The sequence below is a fragment of the Protopterus annectens genome, chromosome 3.part1 (assembly GCF_019279795.1).
Source record: "Protopterus annectens isolate FY-2018-M chromosome 3.part1, PAN1.0, whole genome shotgun sequence".
Lineage (NCBI taxonomy): Eukaryota > Metazoa > Chordata > Ceratodontiformes > Protopteridae > Protopterus > Protopterus annectens.
Window position 1 is genome coordinate 1,021,331,514 of NC_056732.1, and position 14,571 is coordinate 1,021,346,084.

At 47.0% G+C, this 14,571-nt stretch overlaps 1 protein-coding gene across 2 annotated transcripts in view; it reads left to right on the top strand.

Annotated features, from left to right (window-relative positions):
• Nucleotides 1-14,571, top strand: part of LOC122798333 — a 487,632-nt gene that overhangs the window by 217,199 nt on the left and 255,862 nt on the right. For both annotated transcript variants that reach the window (XM_044067174.1, XM_044067175.1), the window contains one exon: nucleotides 11,344-11,397. In XM_044067174.1, coding sequence (XP_043923109.1) covers nucleotides 11,344-11,397 — 54 coding nt within the window. The remainder of the gene's footprint in view (nucleotides 1-11,343; nucleotides 11,398-14,571) is intronic.

The window sequence follows — 14,571 nt, forward strand, 5'->3', positions numbered from 1 at the left end:
GGTGCCTGAGGACTGCAAATTTCTTTAAGTGCCTTTCTGCTGATCCTCCAGTGGTATCAGTTTCTTCTGACAAGCCCTCAAAGTTGTTGCCATCTACTAAGCTGCTTCTATCTAATAAGGATAGTAGGGCCATAGAACGGTAGGATAAGAAGGCTTGTTTACACTGCCTCCTTGTCCTTTAGGGCCATTAACGTCCACGCTCATATGCCCAGGTATGTTTTGACCCTACTCTCCCAGGTTTCTAAGGTGGTTTCTGATCTCCCTGATTGAGGGGAAGGCTTCTGCCCTTTCCCTGTTAGGCTCCTTTTCTCAAGTTGCTTGCCTATGCCACTCAGTAAAATGCAGCCATGGTGAAGCTGTTGCCTTTTCCAAGGCTGCTGCTTTTGGTTCCATCATGAAGCATTATTCTTTGCTACGTCTCCAGGCTTTGCCTGATGACATCAAGGCCAAACTTCTGAATGTTCCTCTTCATAACAAAAGTCTTTTTGGGACAACTGCTGCTGCTGACTTATTGAAGTCCCTTCCAGAATAAAGGGAGAGACTTGCAAAAGCTGAAACATTTTTTTGTTTCCCCTGTTCCCACGTTTCAGAGAAATTATCCTTTCAAGTTTGCTTTTGTTCATAGGCAGACTCGCCCCCTTCCGAAGTGTAAGAAGGGTTCTAGGTGTGTTCCTTCTGATAAGTCTACTCGGACTCCTTCCTCCAGGAAGCCCTCTTTTCAGGATAAGCCTGGTTCTGTTTAATGTTGGGACTTTCCTTCCCTTTGCCAGGCTCCCTTGTCTCTCCACCTTTCCATTATCTCTTCCAAATTTGCTTTAGATCACCTCAGATTCTTGGATTCTCTCAATTGTCTGTCAGGGATATTTCATGGTTTGGAAATCCCTTTTTCCCTTTTCAGGCATTCCACAACTTCCTCAAGAACAGCTTCCTCATTTTCCAGATGTTCTGCAGTCCTCTTTGGATCAGGGCACTACTCAGCCCATTCCTCCCTCCCAGGTGGGGAAGTTTTTTTTTCTCGTGAATGTTTTTGCCTCCCTGGAAGGAGTTTCTATGAAGACCAATTCTGGATCTCTCCCTGTTCAACACTTTTGTCAAATCCCTTGTTTTTGAATGTTGTCCTTTCAGACATTGTTCACAGTTCTACCTCCCCCGACCTTTCTGGTTTCTCTGGCTCTCAAGGATGCATACGTTCACATCACCATTAATCTTGTTTTCTGGAAATTTTGTGTTTCTCTGTCTCTTCCATGCATTTTCAGTTCTCTGCTTTGCCCTTTGACCCATCTGCTTCCCCAAGGGTATTCAGTGGCTGCCTCACTCTTGTCATTGCTTTTTGCAGGCTTCGAGGTATACAGATTTTCCACCTTGTTCAAACACCTTCTCGTAATAGTCTGCTACAACATCTTCAGTTTACCACTAGTTTTTACACAGTCTGGGGTTCACCCTAAACCTTCAGAAGTCAGTTCCAATGCCTTCCCAAGATCATGTTTTCCTTGGATGCAAGGTCCTGACCGGTTCTATGTTGGCATCTCTTCTCCCCTCAAAGTTTCGTCGCTGACTACATTTTTCCAGTCTTTTCTTCCTCTGTCATGAGCAGGAAAGTTCTCAAGGTCCTGGGATTTATGGTTTCCACAATTCTCATGCTCTCTCTTGCCGGGCTGCATAAGAGGAAACTTAAGTGGTACCTCAAATCAGTATGGCTTTAGCATTGCCACCCCATAGAGTTCCTTGTTCCTTTTCTTCCTTGTCTCAAGCCCGAGCTTCAGTGGTGGTTTCCTCAATGCTCTGTCAATCCAGGGCTTCTTTTTCAAACTCCATTTCCCACTCCGGAGATTTTCATGGACATCTCAAACAGTTTGGGTTGCCTCTTGTGGCTCCCTAAAGGTCCAAGGTCTTTGGCTTCCTCATCAGATGTCTGATCATATCATTGTTAGAGAGATGATAGTTCTGCTTATGGCTCTACAGACTTTTCATTCCCTGTTTCATTCTGGGCCCCACAAAGACTTCACTGACAGTACCACAGTGATGTGGTATGCCAATGGGGGGGGGGGGGGGGGTATGAGATCCGATCTCCTTTGCAGACTGGCTCTTCAGGTCTGTAATCTAGCTATCCAGTATCAAGTGACTCTTTGGGCAGTGTCCATTCGCTCAAAGCACTCTCTAGTTCCAGACTCTCTGAGCAGGTTCAGAACACAAGCTCATGAATGGATGCTTCACATGTATTCCTCAGGTTGATCTCTTCTCCTCCCTTCTGAACAAGAGAGCTTCTTCTAATCTATTCCAGAGTCCCCATTCGTCTGACTTGGCAAGGGAACATCATATCTTTTCCTTGCAATGAGATGTGCCTATATACTTTCCCACCCCTTACTCTGCTCTCTGGGGTTCTGCACAAGATCAGGACTCTCCCAAAATTTTGCTTTTGGCCCAGAGAGCATTGGTCCCCCCCCTTCTCTCACTTGGCCAGGGGCAATTGCACCAAGTTCCCTCACTGGGTGGATCTTTTCTCACACAAGACAAAGTCCATTCTCACGTGTCCACTCTTCAACTGACACTGTGGGTGATAGGGTTTTGATCCCTTTAAGGCACCTATTTTCTGAGGACTTGCTCTGGGTTCTGCAGTAGGTAAGGAAACCCTCTACTAGAAAATCCTGCATGTCCAAATGGAAGAGATTTTCTGTCTGGTACCTTGCTAGCCATCTGGATCCCTTATCTGTGGAGGTTCCTCTGGTTCTCTTTTACTTGTGTGATCTGCTCCATGCTGGGTTGGCATTTATTTCAGTTAAAGCTCACTTGTCATCAGTTTCTGCTGTTCTGCCATTAAATCCTCCCCTGGCCTATCAGTTTGAGATCAAGCAGTTTCTTAAAGGCGCAACCTTCATGTCAGACCACACAGGAAGCCTAGTCTGTTCTGTTGAGACCTCAGTTTTGTACTTGAAAATTTAACCCAGGCTCCTTTTCAATTTGCTTTTTCAGCTTCCTTACGACATTGTCCTTGGAAGACTGATACCTCAAGCTCTTATGGCTATTCCTTCTCTTTGTTTTTCATAGAGTCAGGGTACCTCTTCATTCTAATCCTTCTTTTATGCCCAAGGTGGTCAATGATTTGTTAGCTATTCATCTTCCTTCCTTTTTTCCTTATCCACAGTCTGCAAGTGAGAAGGTTCTCCACACCTTGGATTTGTATAGACAGCTTAGATGTTATTTGGATAAAACTAAAGATCTGAAGTAGTTAACTTCATTTTATCTGCAACCTGTGGGTATACGGATCCGTATCGGATCTGAGCCGGCAACTTTTTTTCTAGCATCTGCTCCAAGCTCCTCCCCTTACACTTTATGCCCTACCATTTCCTATCTTCCCTCAGATCTCGTTTGCCGTGCCAGTATTGTGTATCGTGGTCTCCTTTGCTCTGAGCTCAGGGATAGTAAGTAGTATTTTTTTGCTGTTATCTAGGTGTGCTTGAGTAGGATTTCCCTTCCTCCCCTTGTGTAGTATCTCGTTTGGTCGTCGGTGTCAAAAAAAATTTTTGTATAGAGTAGTAGTTAGGCCTACCCTTCCCCTACCTGTGTGTGTGTTTTTGGAGAGGTAGGGCTTGTTCCTTGGAGTGCAGGACTATGGTGACCAGACAAAGCCTGTTTTTAAAAACTGTACAGAATGTGGCCATAAGCTTTCCCCGGCCGATGGTCACACTCTGTGTGATTTGCTTAGGAGTGGCACATTTGTCCACTCAGTGTGCTGTCTGTTCAGGTTTTAACTCTAGGGCCCTTAGGGATTGTAAGGCCAAGCTAGTTGCCAAAGGCCTTCTCCCTGCTGCCATGCTGGAGTCTGCCTCGGCTTCGGTCTCTAGTGTACCACATTCCACCCAGACAGGGACTCAACCCCCCTCTTCGTCTGGCGATGAATCTTCAAAAGACAGATCTTCAGTCAGCGAGTCTGACAAAGAATAGGAAAAAGAAAAAGAGAAGGAAAAGGAAAGGCGCAGAGAGGAAAGGCAGATAAAGAAGTACAGGCATCGTAAGAGGTCCCCAGACAGGGAGCTCTTTCTCAGCCCCCCATCTAAGACCATGAGACCTGTTTCTCCTCGGCTCTGGTCTCCTCATTTCTCACCAGAGCCATTGGAACATTCAGTTCTCCACACCTTGGATTTGTATAGACAGCTTAGATGTTATTTGGATAAAACTAAAGATCTGAAGTAGTTAACTTCATTTTATCTGCAACCTGTGGGTATACGGATCCGTATCGGATCTGAGCCGGCAACTTTTTTTCTAGCATCTGCTCCAAGCTCCTCCCCTTACACTTTATGCCCTACCATTTCCTATCTTCCCTCAGATCTCGTTTGCCGTGCCAGTATTGTGTATCGTGGTCTCCTTTGCTCTGAGCTCAGGGATAGTAAGTAGTATTTTTTTGCTGTTATCTAGGTGTGCTTGAGTAGGATTTCCCTTCCTCCCCTTGTGTAGTATCTCGTTTGGTCGTCGGTGTCAAAAAAAATTTTTGTATAGAGTAGTAGTTAGGCCTACCCTTCCCCTACCTGTGTGTGTGTTTTTGGAGAGGTAGGGCTTGTTCCTTGGAGTGCAGGACTATGGTGACCAGACAAAGCCTGTTTTTAAAAACTGTACAGAATGTGGCCATAAGCTTTCCCCGGCCGATGGTCACACTCTGTGTGATTTGCTTAGGAGTGGCACATTTGTCCACTCAGTGTGCTGTCTGTTCAGGTTTTAACTCTAGGGCCCTTAGGGATTGTAAGGCCAAGCTAGTTGCCAAAGGCCTTCTCCCTGCTGCCATGCTGGAGTCTGCCTCGGCTTCGGTCTCTAGTGTACCACATTCCACCCAGACAGGGACTCAACCCCCCTCTTCGTCTGGCGATGAATCTTCAAAAGACAGATCTTCAGTCAGCGAGTCTGACAAAGAATAGGAAAAAGAAAAAGAGAAGGAAAAGGAAAGGCGCAGAGAGGAAAGGGAGATAAAGAAGTACAGGCATCGTAAGAGGTCCCCAGACAGGGAGCTCTTTCTCAGCCCCCCATCTAAGACCATGAGACCTGTTTCTCCTCGGCTCTGGTCTCCTCATTTCTCACCAGAGCCATTGGAACATTCAGACCCGAGGCCTTCCTCCCCACTGCGCAGACCAGCCAGATCCGAGTCAGTGGCCTCTTCGAGGTCGACTCGGAGCCTATCGGGCATGGATATGGATAGGATGATGCGGAGATTTATTCAGACCCAAATTCAGATGGGAGTCTTGCCAGGTCCCTCTCCCTCTGGAGGGGGTACCTCCATGCCTCTTTTCTGCCCCATTTCTCCTTCCCTGATCCGTGCTTCGGCTTCGGGGCTCTTGGATCCGAGGTTTTTTGGAGCTGGTAGCTTGGCGCCAACGGTTCCTCCAACCTCAACTCCAGCTGTTACCTTGAGTTCCTCTGATCCGACTTGTTCAAATCCAAGTGACTCTCTGAGCCGAGGACAGGGAGTCAGACCCGGAGGAATGGATTCTTCGGCTCCGACCTTTTCGGATCCGATACATTCCCTCGGACCTCAGGCTACCCTGTCTTTGGCTCTGTTCCCCGCTTCGGATCCGGGGAGGGCTTTTCCCTTGGCCTTCAAAGTGGTGGAGCGGGTTCTGTCCCAGGGATTGAGACCCCAGCCCATCCCCTTGGATACCACCCAGGCCCCCCTGGATTTGGCGATGACTCCCTTCATCCTGTCTAAGGGACAGCCCATGCCAGAGGATCTCCAGGTCATTTCCCTCGAGTAAACCCCTGCGGCTCATGGATCCCCTTCGGAAAGTCCCACTGAAGAGGGTCATCATAAGCGCAAGTGTAAAAGGAGGCACTTGGACTCCCCCCCGAGTCCCTCACTACTGACACTGACTTAGATGAAGGAGAAGGTTCCCCCAGGTCACCTCCCGAAGACGTCTCCTTCGGAGAAATTATGGAGATCCTCCGCCAGACAGGAGGTTGGTCAGCCCCAAAACCTTCTGGGGATGAGTCAGTGTTCCTGGAGGTCTTTGGCACGGGCCCATCTACTTCCTGGGTGTCACCACCAGCAGACCCCTTGATTGACCTCATCACCATGAGGGCGTGGAAGTAGCCTGACACTGTAGAGTCCATCCCCAAACAACCTGACAAGGTTTTATCTCCCCCTTCTGACAGACAACCCTGGTCGAAAGGAGCCTCAGTTGATGCTGTGTTGGTCGCAGCGGCCACAAAAAAGGAACTAGCACAGGAGAGTTCCTTACTCCACCCTCCAGACAAGGTGTCCAGGTCAGTGGATAGGTTTGGGAAGCGCATATACTCCTCAGCGACTTTTTCTATCCGTGCACTGAATTATTTGGCACATGTGATTTGGCTTCAGCGAGACCTGCTTCGGAATTCGCTGAGTCGCTCCCAAAGTCTTTATCGCTGCAGGACAGACACCACTGTGAAGTCAGTCTCAAACACATCTATGCGTTTGTTTTCCCATGCCACGGAAGTAGCAGCTAGGGAGGCTGGGACAGGCATAGCCATGAGGCGTCACGCCTGGCTCAGATTGTGTCAGTTCGTGGACCCTTTCAAGGCATCGTTTAGCAACGCTCCCTACGACGGTTCTTCCATTTTTGGAAAGACAGTACGTGACACACTTGTCCAGAGCGAAAAGGACAGGATGACTCTGTCTGCCATCGGAGTCCGTTTCTCTAACCCTCAGTGGTCCTTCTCTAGGAGTCAGAGGGCAGAAGAAGATGTGGTTCCAAAAAGCTCAGTTTTCCCATGATTCTCGGGACAGTTATTCTGCCAGAGGCAGAGGGGGACAGGATCGACGCCGACCCAGACGTAGAGGGGGTCCCAGGATTTCGGGTTTAGGAAACCCTTCTCTGATGGACCCGGTCAGAAGCCCTGAGGGGTTGCCGGACTGTCCTACTCTGGAGGCATTCGGGGGACGATTGTCCTTACACCCAGCGACATGGGAGTCCATTACGACAGACCGCTGGGTTTTTCAGATAATCTCCAGAGGTTACTCTATTCCTTTCATTGCCCCTCCAAATTTTACAAAACGCCTCCCGGATATTCCACCCGCTCACAGGGAAGCTGCAGCTCTAGAGGTTTCAAAGCCCCCCCCCCGATCAGTCCGGATTAGGTGTCTTCTCAAGGTTCTTTTTGGTGCCAAAAAAGAAGGGGGGGACCTCAGGCCTATTCTAGACCTGTCAACATTAAACATGTCGGTAGCCAAACAAATTCCGGATGGTCACCCTACAGTCTATTCTACCTTATCTCTGAGAGTGCGACTGGATGTGCTAATTAGACCTTCAGGATGCTTACTACCACATCAAGATACACAGAAGCTCCAGGAGGTTTCTGCGCTTCCGGCTGGGAGCCAGTCATTTTCAGTTCAGAGCCCTACCCTTTGGTCTCACCACAGCCCCCAGGGTGTTCACCAAGGCAATGGCAGTGGTAGAGGCTCACCTGAGGCTACAGGGTATTCAGGTGTTTCCATACCTGGACGACTGGTTCTTCGCTGCGCCCAACAAGCATCACTTGTGTCTGGCCCAAGATTATTTCATTCGGTTAGCAGAGCTACTGGGAATTACAGCCAATGTTCACAAATCCCATTTGCAACCAGTACAAGTTCTAGACTTCATTGGGGCACAGCTAGACACCTTGCAGAAGGTATTCTTAACTCCAGACAGGATTCTATATCTCAGGTGCCACATAGCTCAGATAGCGAACTCCAAGTCTTCAAAGGCGAGCAAGGTTCTCAGGGCTCTGGGCTCCATGGCTGCCGCCATATCTATTCTCCCTTATGCGCGCCTTCACATGCGGGTTCTTCAATGGACTCTGGCTAGACCTGCCCATGGAATTTCCGATCAAGATCAGTCACGTCTGCAGGACATCTTTTCTTTGGTGGGTGACTTCACCGGAGATATCAAAAGGACTCCCTTTTGCATCACCTCCAGTCCAAACCACAGTGACCACAGACGCCTCCCAACTCGGGTGAGGGAAGTGCTTTTAGCATTGGAAGCCTTCCACACAGTCCTCCCTCTCGGATTGATTGCAATTCAGTCAGACATGTCGGTTGTCTGGTATATCAACAAGCAGGGTGGAACCAGATCCCTGCCCTCTGTGTCGCAAGGCCATGAGAGTGTGGGAATGGGTGATTTCCACCGGTCAGTTTGTGATAGCAACGCACATCCCAGGGTGCTCCAACATTTTAACGGACAGATTGAGTCGGGCCATTCTGATGCCTTACGAGTGGTCTCTGAAACATTCAGTAGCGGAGTAGATCTTCCTTGCATTGGGTCAGCCTTGCTGCAATCTCTTCGCATCTCCTTCAAACGTGAAGTGCAGCGAGTTCTTCGCTCTGATTCCCTCACCAGGGGAAGTTCCCAGAGATGCTCTAGTCCATGCTTGGCCCCCCGGGCTTCTGTATGCTTATCCACCATTACCACTCATTCCGAAGTTTCTTCAGAAAGCTTGCCGACTTCAGTGCAAAGTGATCCTCATTGTCCCATTCTGGCCTCATCATCTTTGGTTCCCATTCCTTTGGTCTCATCTCTTAGCTCCACCGAGAGTTCTGGATCCCTGCCCGGGTCCACCGAGAGTTCTGGATCCCTGCCCGGGTCTAATTTTCCATCTGTCGGGAACACGTCTGCCCGACCTGGGCAACCACAAGCTAACAGCTTGGTTGCTGCAGTTCCGTTAATTGCCAGGAATCCCGGTCTTTCATCCCAGGTAAAATCCATTGTGATGGCCCTCTTAAAGACTCCACTAGGAAACTTTATTGCAGTAAATGGAAGCGCTTTTCCATTTGGGCCTCACAGAGAAAAATAGATCCCTTTACAGCCCCTGTTCCAGCAGTGTTGGACTTCATGTCTGGTATCTTTCAACAAGGAGCTAGTTCCTCCACAGTGAAAGTACAATTGGCAGCCATTTCCAGTTTTCACGTTGGTGAAGACAACATGGACTTAGCCTCCTCTAGGCTGTGTAAGGCTTTTCTTAAAGGTACTTTTCTGTTACGGCCCCTTGTCAAGGATTATGTACCTCCTTGGGACCTTACTTTACAGGCATTGGTGGCTCATCCTTTATAACCTGCAGCTTCGGTGGACTTAAAAATTTCTGTCCTGGAAGACAGCCTTCCTAGTCGCCATCACATCAGCTAGGAGAGTTTCTGAGCTTCAAGCTGTGTCTGCCGTGCCTCTGTATTTGGTCTTTCATAAGGATAGGGTCTCCCTCCGTACTAACCCTTCCTTCTTACCTAAAGTTGCATCTGAAGCAAACATAAACCAGTCCATTATTCTGCCCGTTTTCTTTCCCAACTTCCAAAATAAAGGTGAATACAAACTCCATTTGTTAGATGTTCATAGACAACTTCGTTTTTATCTTCATAGAACGAAGTCTTTCCGCAAGACTGACCAATTTTTTGTTTCCTTTTCCAAAGCTTTTATGGGAAAAGCTATTTCTAAAGTTTCTTTAGCCAGATGGATCACTTTTTGTATTTCACATGCCTACAAAGCAAAAGGTTTATCTCCTCCTGGTACAGTTAAGGCTCACTCTACCAGGTCCATGGCGACTTCTGCTGCTTTTTGGTCTAGGGTGCCTTTGGACGATATTTGTGCAGCAGCGACATGGGCCAGTTCACATACCTTCATTTCCCATTACAAATTGGATCTGATTTCGAGGGGTAGAGCATCATTTGGCTCTGCGGTGCTCAGGAATATCCTTCCATAAGGGCCTCCCAGGATCGGCATAGCTGGGGACTCTGTCCCACAGGTTGTAGATAAAATGAAGTTAACTACTTCAGATAAAGAAGTAATGTACTCACCATAACGTTCCATCTGAGTAGTTATACTTAATTTTTTTGCAACATTCCCTCCCTCCATCCCCCGGACCTTATCCTGTTTTCTGGGTTGGTTTATTGGGTTGAGTTGCATATATATTTTTAGTTGCAGCAAACTCGATCTGAGGGAAGATAGGAGATGGTAGGGCATTATGGGTAAGGGAGGAGCTCGGAGCTTAGAGCAGATGCTAGAAATAAAGTTGCCGGCTCGGATCCATATACCCACAGGTTGCAGAAAAATGAAGTATAACTACTCAGATGAAACATTATGGTGAGTACATAACTTCTTTTTATATGTAAATCTGAGCAGTTTATTGTTTCTTTTCATCCCATGATTTTGGGTTTAGCTGTTTCTAAACAAACCATGTCCTCCTGGATTTCTAAGGCCATTTCCTTCTGTTATTATCATGGCAAATTATTCTCCTCAGCCATAAAAGCACATTCTACTAGGATGGTTGCCTCCTCTGATGCCTTTTTCAAGGGTTTGGATACCAATTCTATCCTTGAGGCTGCTACTTGGTCCTCTCTTCATACTTTCACTAAACATTATAAGTTGAATGTTATTTCCAGGGCCAGAGCAGGTTTTGCTGGGACTATTCTGCATGGGTTTATGGAGGATTCCTGTGTGCCTTCCTCCCAACAGGCTTCCTCTTGAGCTGTTGTACTTTCCTTTAGGTGAAGAATACTGCAGCAGTGAAACGGAAGGACAGAGTACAGTCATGTAAAATCTTACCGTAATGGTAGATGTCCTTCTCTTCAATGCTGCTGTATTTTCTCCCTCCCTCCTTTCGCATCTGCCCTGACTGCTGCCCTCTGTTCTGTTTCCCTCATGGCCATGGGGCCCTTTCTCTCTCCTTACTTCTGGATGCACGTGTTCCTCTTTGTCCCCGAGGGCATTCTTTTCCCCCTGGGGCTTTTTCAGTTCTGAGTATTTGCGTCCGTACATCACCTTTATGCTCTACGTCTTGCGTGGGGAGCAGACGTGTTGTAGAGTGCCTATAAGAGCTGAAGGCTTTGATATACTGGTTGGACAGTGGGGCTATTCTTAGCAGGAGATCACTGCTGCAATATTCTTCACCTAAAGAAAGAGAAACATTACTATTATGGTAAGATTTTATACTACTGTACTTTATCATCCCAAATAAGGAAGTATTGGTGTTATATGGTTTCTCTGAATAATATTGACAAATGAAAAACGTTTTAGAAACATCTCCTAGGAAATGTCATTCAGCAGTAGTGGAAAACTTGCACCACCTTAGATGTGAGAAGAATACTGCATTCATCAAAACGTAAGAGTTGTATGTAATGTTGAATGCTGTGATGTTTCACAATAAGAATGTAAACAGTTTGTTCTTATGAAAGCAATGAAAATATATTTTTTTATATTGTTTTAAGATTAGTCTGCAACATGATTTTTGAAGATCTCTATCCTTGCTGCTGTCATAAGCTAACAGTGCACAACTGTTTAAACTGTGCACTGGCATTCAAGCTTTGGAATTCATTTTGTGAGCGATGTCTTTTAAAATAAACATGTCTTGTTTATTCCACAGCAAAACCTGTTACCGCTTCAGGACACAGTGTGGTTCCCACAACAGCTTCTCAAGGTATGACTGCTGTTTCTGGTGAACAGCTTAGATTTGTGCTGTTTAACATTTTTACAGTTGTTTTTTTTTTTTTTTTTTTTACACTTTTAATCCAAATTGATTAAAAATACTTAATTGTGAAGTTTTTCTATCTCGCCGTTCATTCTTACAGATGGGTTCGGAGCCAAAGGCTCCAAGTCGGCCTACTACAAAGCTCGAGGACTTCAGATAGCTTGAGGCCAAGTCCCTATCCCATGATGCACCTTGAGTTACCTCCAATCTAGTTTGCCGCTGCAATAGATCGGAGGTTCTCACTAGCTCGGGCCAGTAAAAACCTTATTTTCTTTAAAATTCATAATATTGATAAATCTTTCTGAATAATAGTGTTAGATACTTAGATAAGCTCTTATAGATTTTTTGTGTAGTTTCCCTTCCCTTGGTGAGCCTCTTTCTTAAATTAGTATTTAGCTCTTTCGGCTTCGTTTTTCTTAGGCCTAGTTATATCTTTATTAGTACTTAGATTATAGTGTGTGCTCAGATAGTGACCTTTCTGTCACAGCTTGTTACATTTAACCTTTAAAGTTTGAATAGTGACTTTTTTGTCGCAGCTTTAAAATAATTAGTGTTAGAGCTTAGATTTAAGTGTGTGTAATAGTGTACACTATTGTTGTGTGCCTTTAGATAGTGACTTTCTGTCACAACTTTGATATATTTATCTATCTACAGTTTAGATAGTGTGTGTGTGTGTGTGTGTGTGTGTGTGTGTGTGTGTGTGTGTGTGTGTGTGTGTGTGTGTGTGTGTGTGTGTGTGTGTGTGTGTGTGTGTGTGTGTGCTGACTACTATTTAGCCCATAGTTTTTAAAGGGCTGGTTTGATAATTATTGTTTGGGTGTGTCTAGTTTTACAGCACCCTTTTTGATACTCTGTGTTATAGTATGGCTGACCAAGACAGACAAACACCCTAAATCAGGGTTTAAAAAAATGTCCTAAATGTGGGCAAAAAATGTCTGTCACTGACAGTCATCTAAATTGTGTTTTATTGTTTGGGAGCATTGCATCTCCAGGAAAGCTGCTCCATCTGTCATTCTTTCTCTTCTAGGGTTCTCCAGGAGAGAAAGAAAAAAATTGATCGACAATTCATTCCAAGAAGCTTTGAGCAACCAAGATGGATCCAGTAAGTCCTCAAAGTCTTCCAAGACTTCTGAGGGTAAGAAATCTAAAACGTCTTCGACGCCAGTTCCACAGACCTCTGAGCCGACCGTCTTATCCTTTTGGAGCTGCTCCCCGGTTTTGGAACTGGTATCCAAAGTGCCTAAGTCTCCACTCCTGCAGTCTGTACCTCCTTCTATCCACTCATCTCGGTCTTCGATTAGCCTTTCCGATGTGGATGTGGATCGTGTGGTGCAGAAGCTTTTACAGGCGCTGGCCTTTGCTAAATTCTTAACGGCTTCGACCCAAGTGGGTTCGGAACCGAAGACCTTTTTACCAGCTACTACTCTTCCTCCTCCAAGCCATACTGGTCCTTCAGAGCCGGAGGAGTCAGACTTGTTGATCGTGGAGCCTTCGCAGCCAACGCCTGCTCCAGTGTCTTTGGCTCCGTTTATTGTGGCGTCCTCGGCACCGATTGAGGAATCTATGAGCTGACACACTCTCTGGTTGGGTCCGGAGAGGATAGTCGGACCGCCTCTTGGGGCTTTGGCTCGGATGAGCTCGGCTCCTACCTCTGGCTTATAGCCCACTGTCCCAGTGCCAGGGTATTGACTGTTTCCTCTGATCCATCTGTCCCTTCTCATCGGAGCAGAGGTGGCTTAAAGCCATGAGGATAGTTATGTCTCCTAAGACATCTTCGACTTCAGGTCCGGCTACCTCCTCCCCTAAAGCACGTGTCTGCTTCTGCTTTACAGATCCTTCCCAAGCATAGGGACCCAGAGCCTCAGGAAGCCCCATTGGGTGGCCCCTGCTCTTCTGAGACCTCTCCAGAGGTTCCCAGGAAGACAATCTGCAAGAGGAAGCATTTAGACTTCCCACAGGAGGCCCTGACATCTGATACCGACTTGGATGAATCGGAAGGGTCTCCACGGTCCCCCTCTGAGTATATCTCATTTGCTGAGATATTAGAAATCCTTAGGCAGAGGGGTGACTGGCAGTCCACCAACCCTACTGAAGACGAGTCAGTTCTCCTGAAGGCTTTTGGGTCCCAACCCTTCACCTCTTGGGTGTCTCTGCCCTTCGATTAACTTATGCAGCTGGTCTTACGAAGGGCATGGGAGTCTCCAGACACCATGGAGCCTGTCCCCTGGGGGCCTAATAAATTTATTTCTGCACAACAGGACAAATCTTTTCTTACTAAGGGTGTGCCAGTTGATGCCATGATGGTGGCGGCAGCCACCAAAAAGGAAATTTCAGAAACTTCTTCTTCTATCCATCCTCCTAACAGAGATTCTAGGATCATGGATAGATATGGGAAGTGCACTTACAGTTCAGCGACTTTTGCACTGGGTTCGCTCAACTAGTACATTTAGCTGTTCTACACCTGCTTCCTGGACTTTGTTCACTCAGCTATCTAACCCATTTTATTAGACTGCAAAGAGATCTCCTTAAAGAGCTGGGAGATGCTCTTCAGGGTACAGTAGCTGCAGGAGCTTCAGATAAAGTTGCCTCCCAGCTTGCTACCCTCAACTCCATAGTGAACTCATCCATGCGCCTCATTTCATATGCAGCTGATGGAATCAGCAGGGCAGCGGGTACAGGAATTGCTCTTAGGAGACACTCCTAGATGCACTTGTGTTCCTTCGTGGAGCCCTTCAAGTCATCCTTTGTAAATACCCCTTTTGATGGCTCGTCCCTCTTCGGGCCCAAAGTTAAGGAAACTTTGACCAGGTGTGAGCAGGAAGGAAAGACTCTGTCTGCTGTCGGAGTCCGTTTTTCCACCCCTACCAGACCCTACCCCAGGGGTCAAAGGGGAGGAAAGATGTGGTTCCAAAAAGCCCAAGGAGCCTTTCAGGATACACGTGGTGAACCCCCCAGCAGGGGCAGAGGAGGGGGCAGTAATGGAAGACGCTGCCCTTGTGGCAGAGGGAGTCCGCAAAACCAGGGCGACAGTGATCACTTCTTTGGGAAGCCCTACCTGTGCTCCTGAAAGGAGGCCTGACTGTCCTACTCTGGAGGCAGTCGGGGGTTGCTTATCTTTGTCTC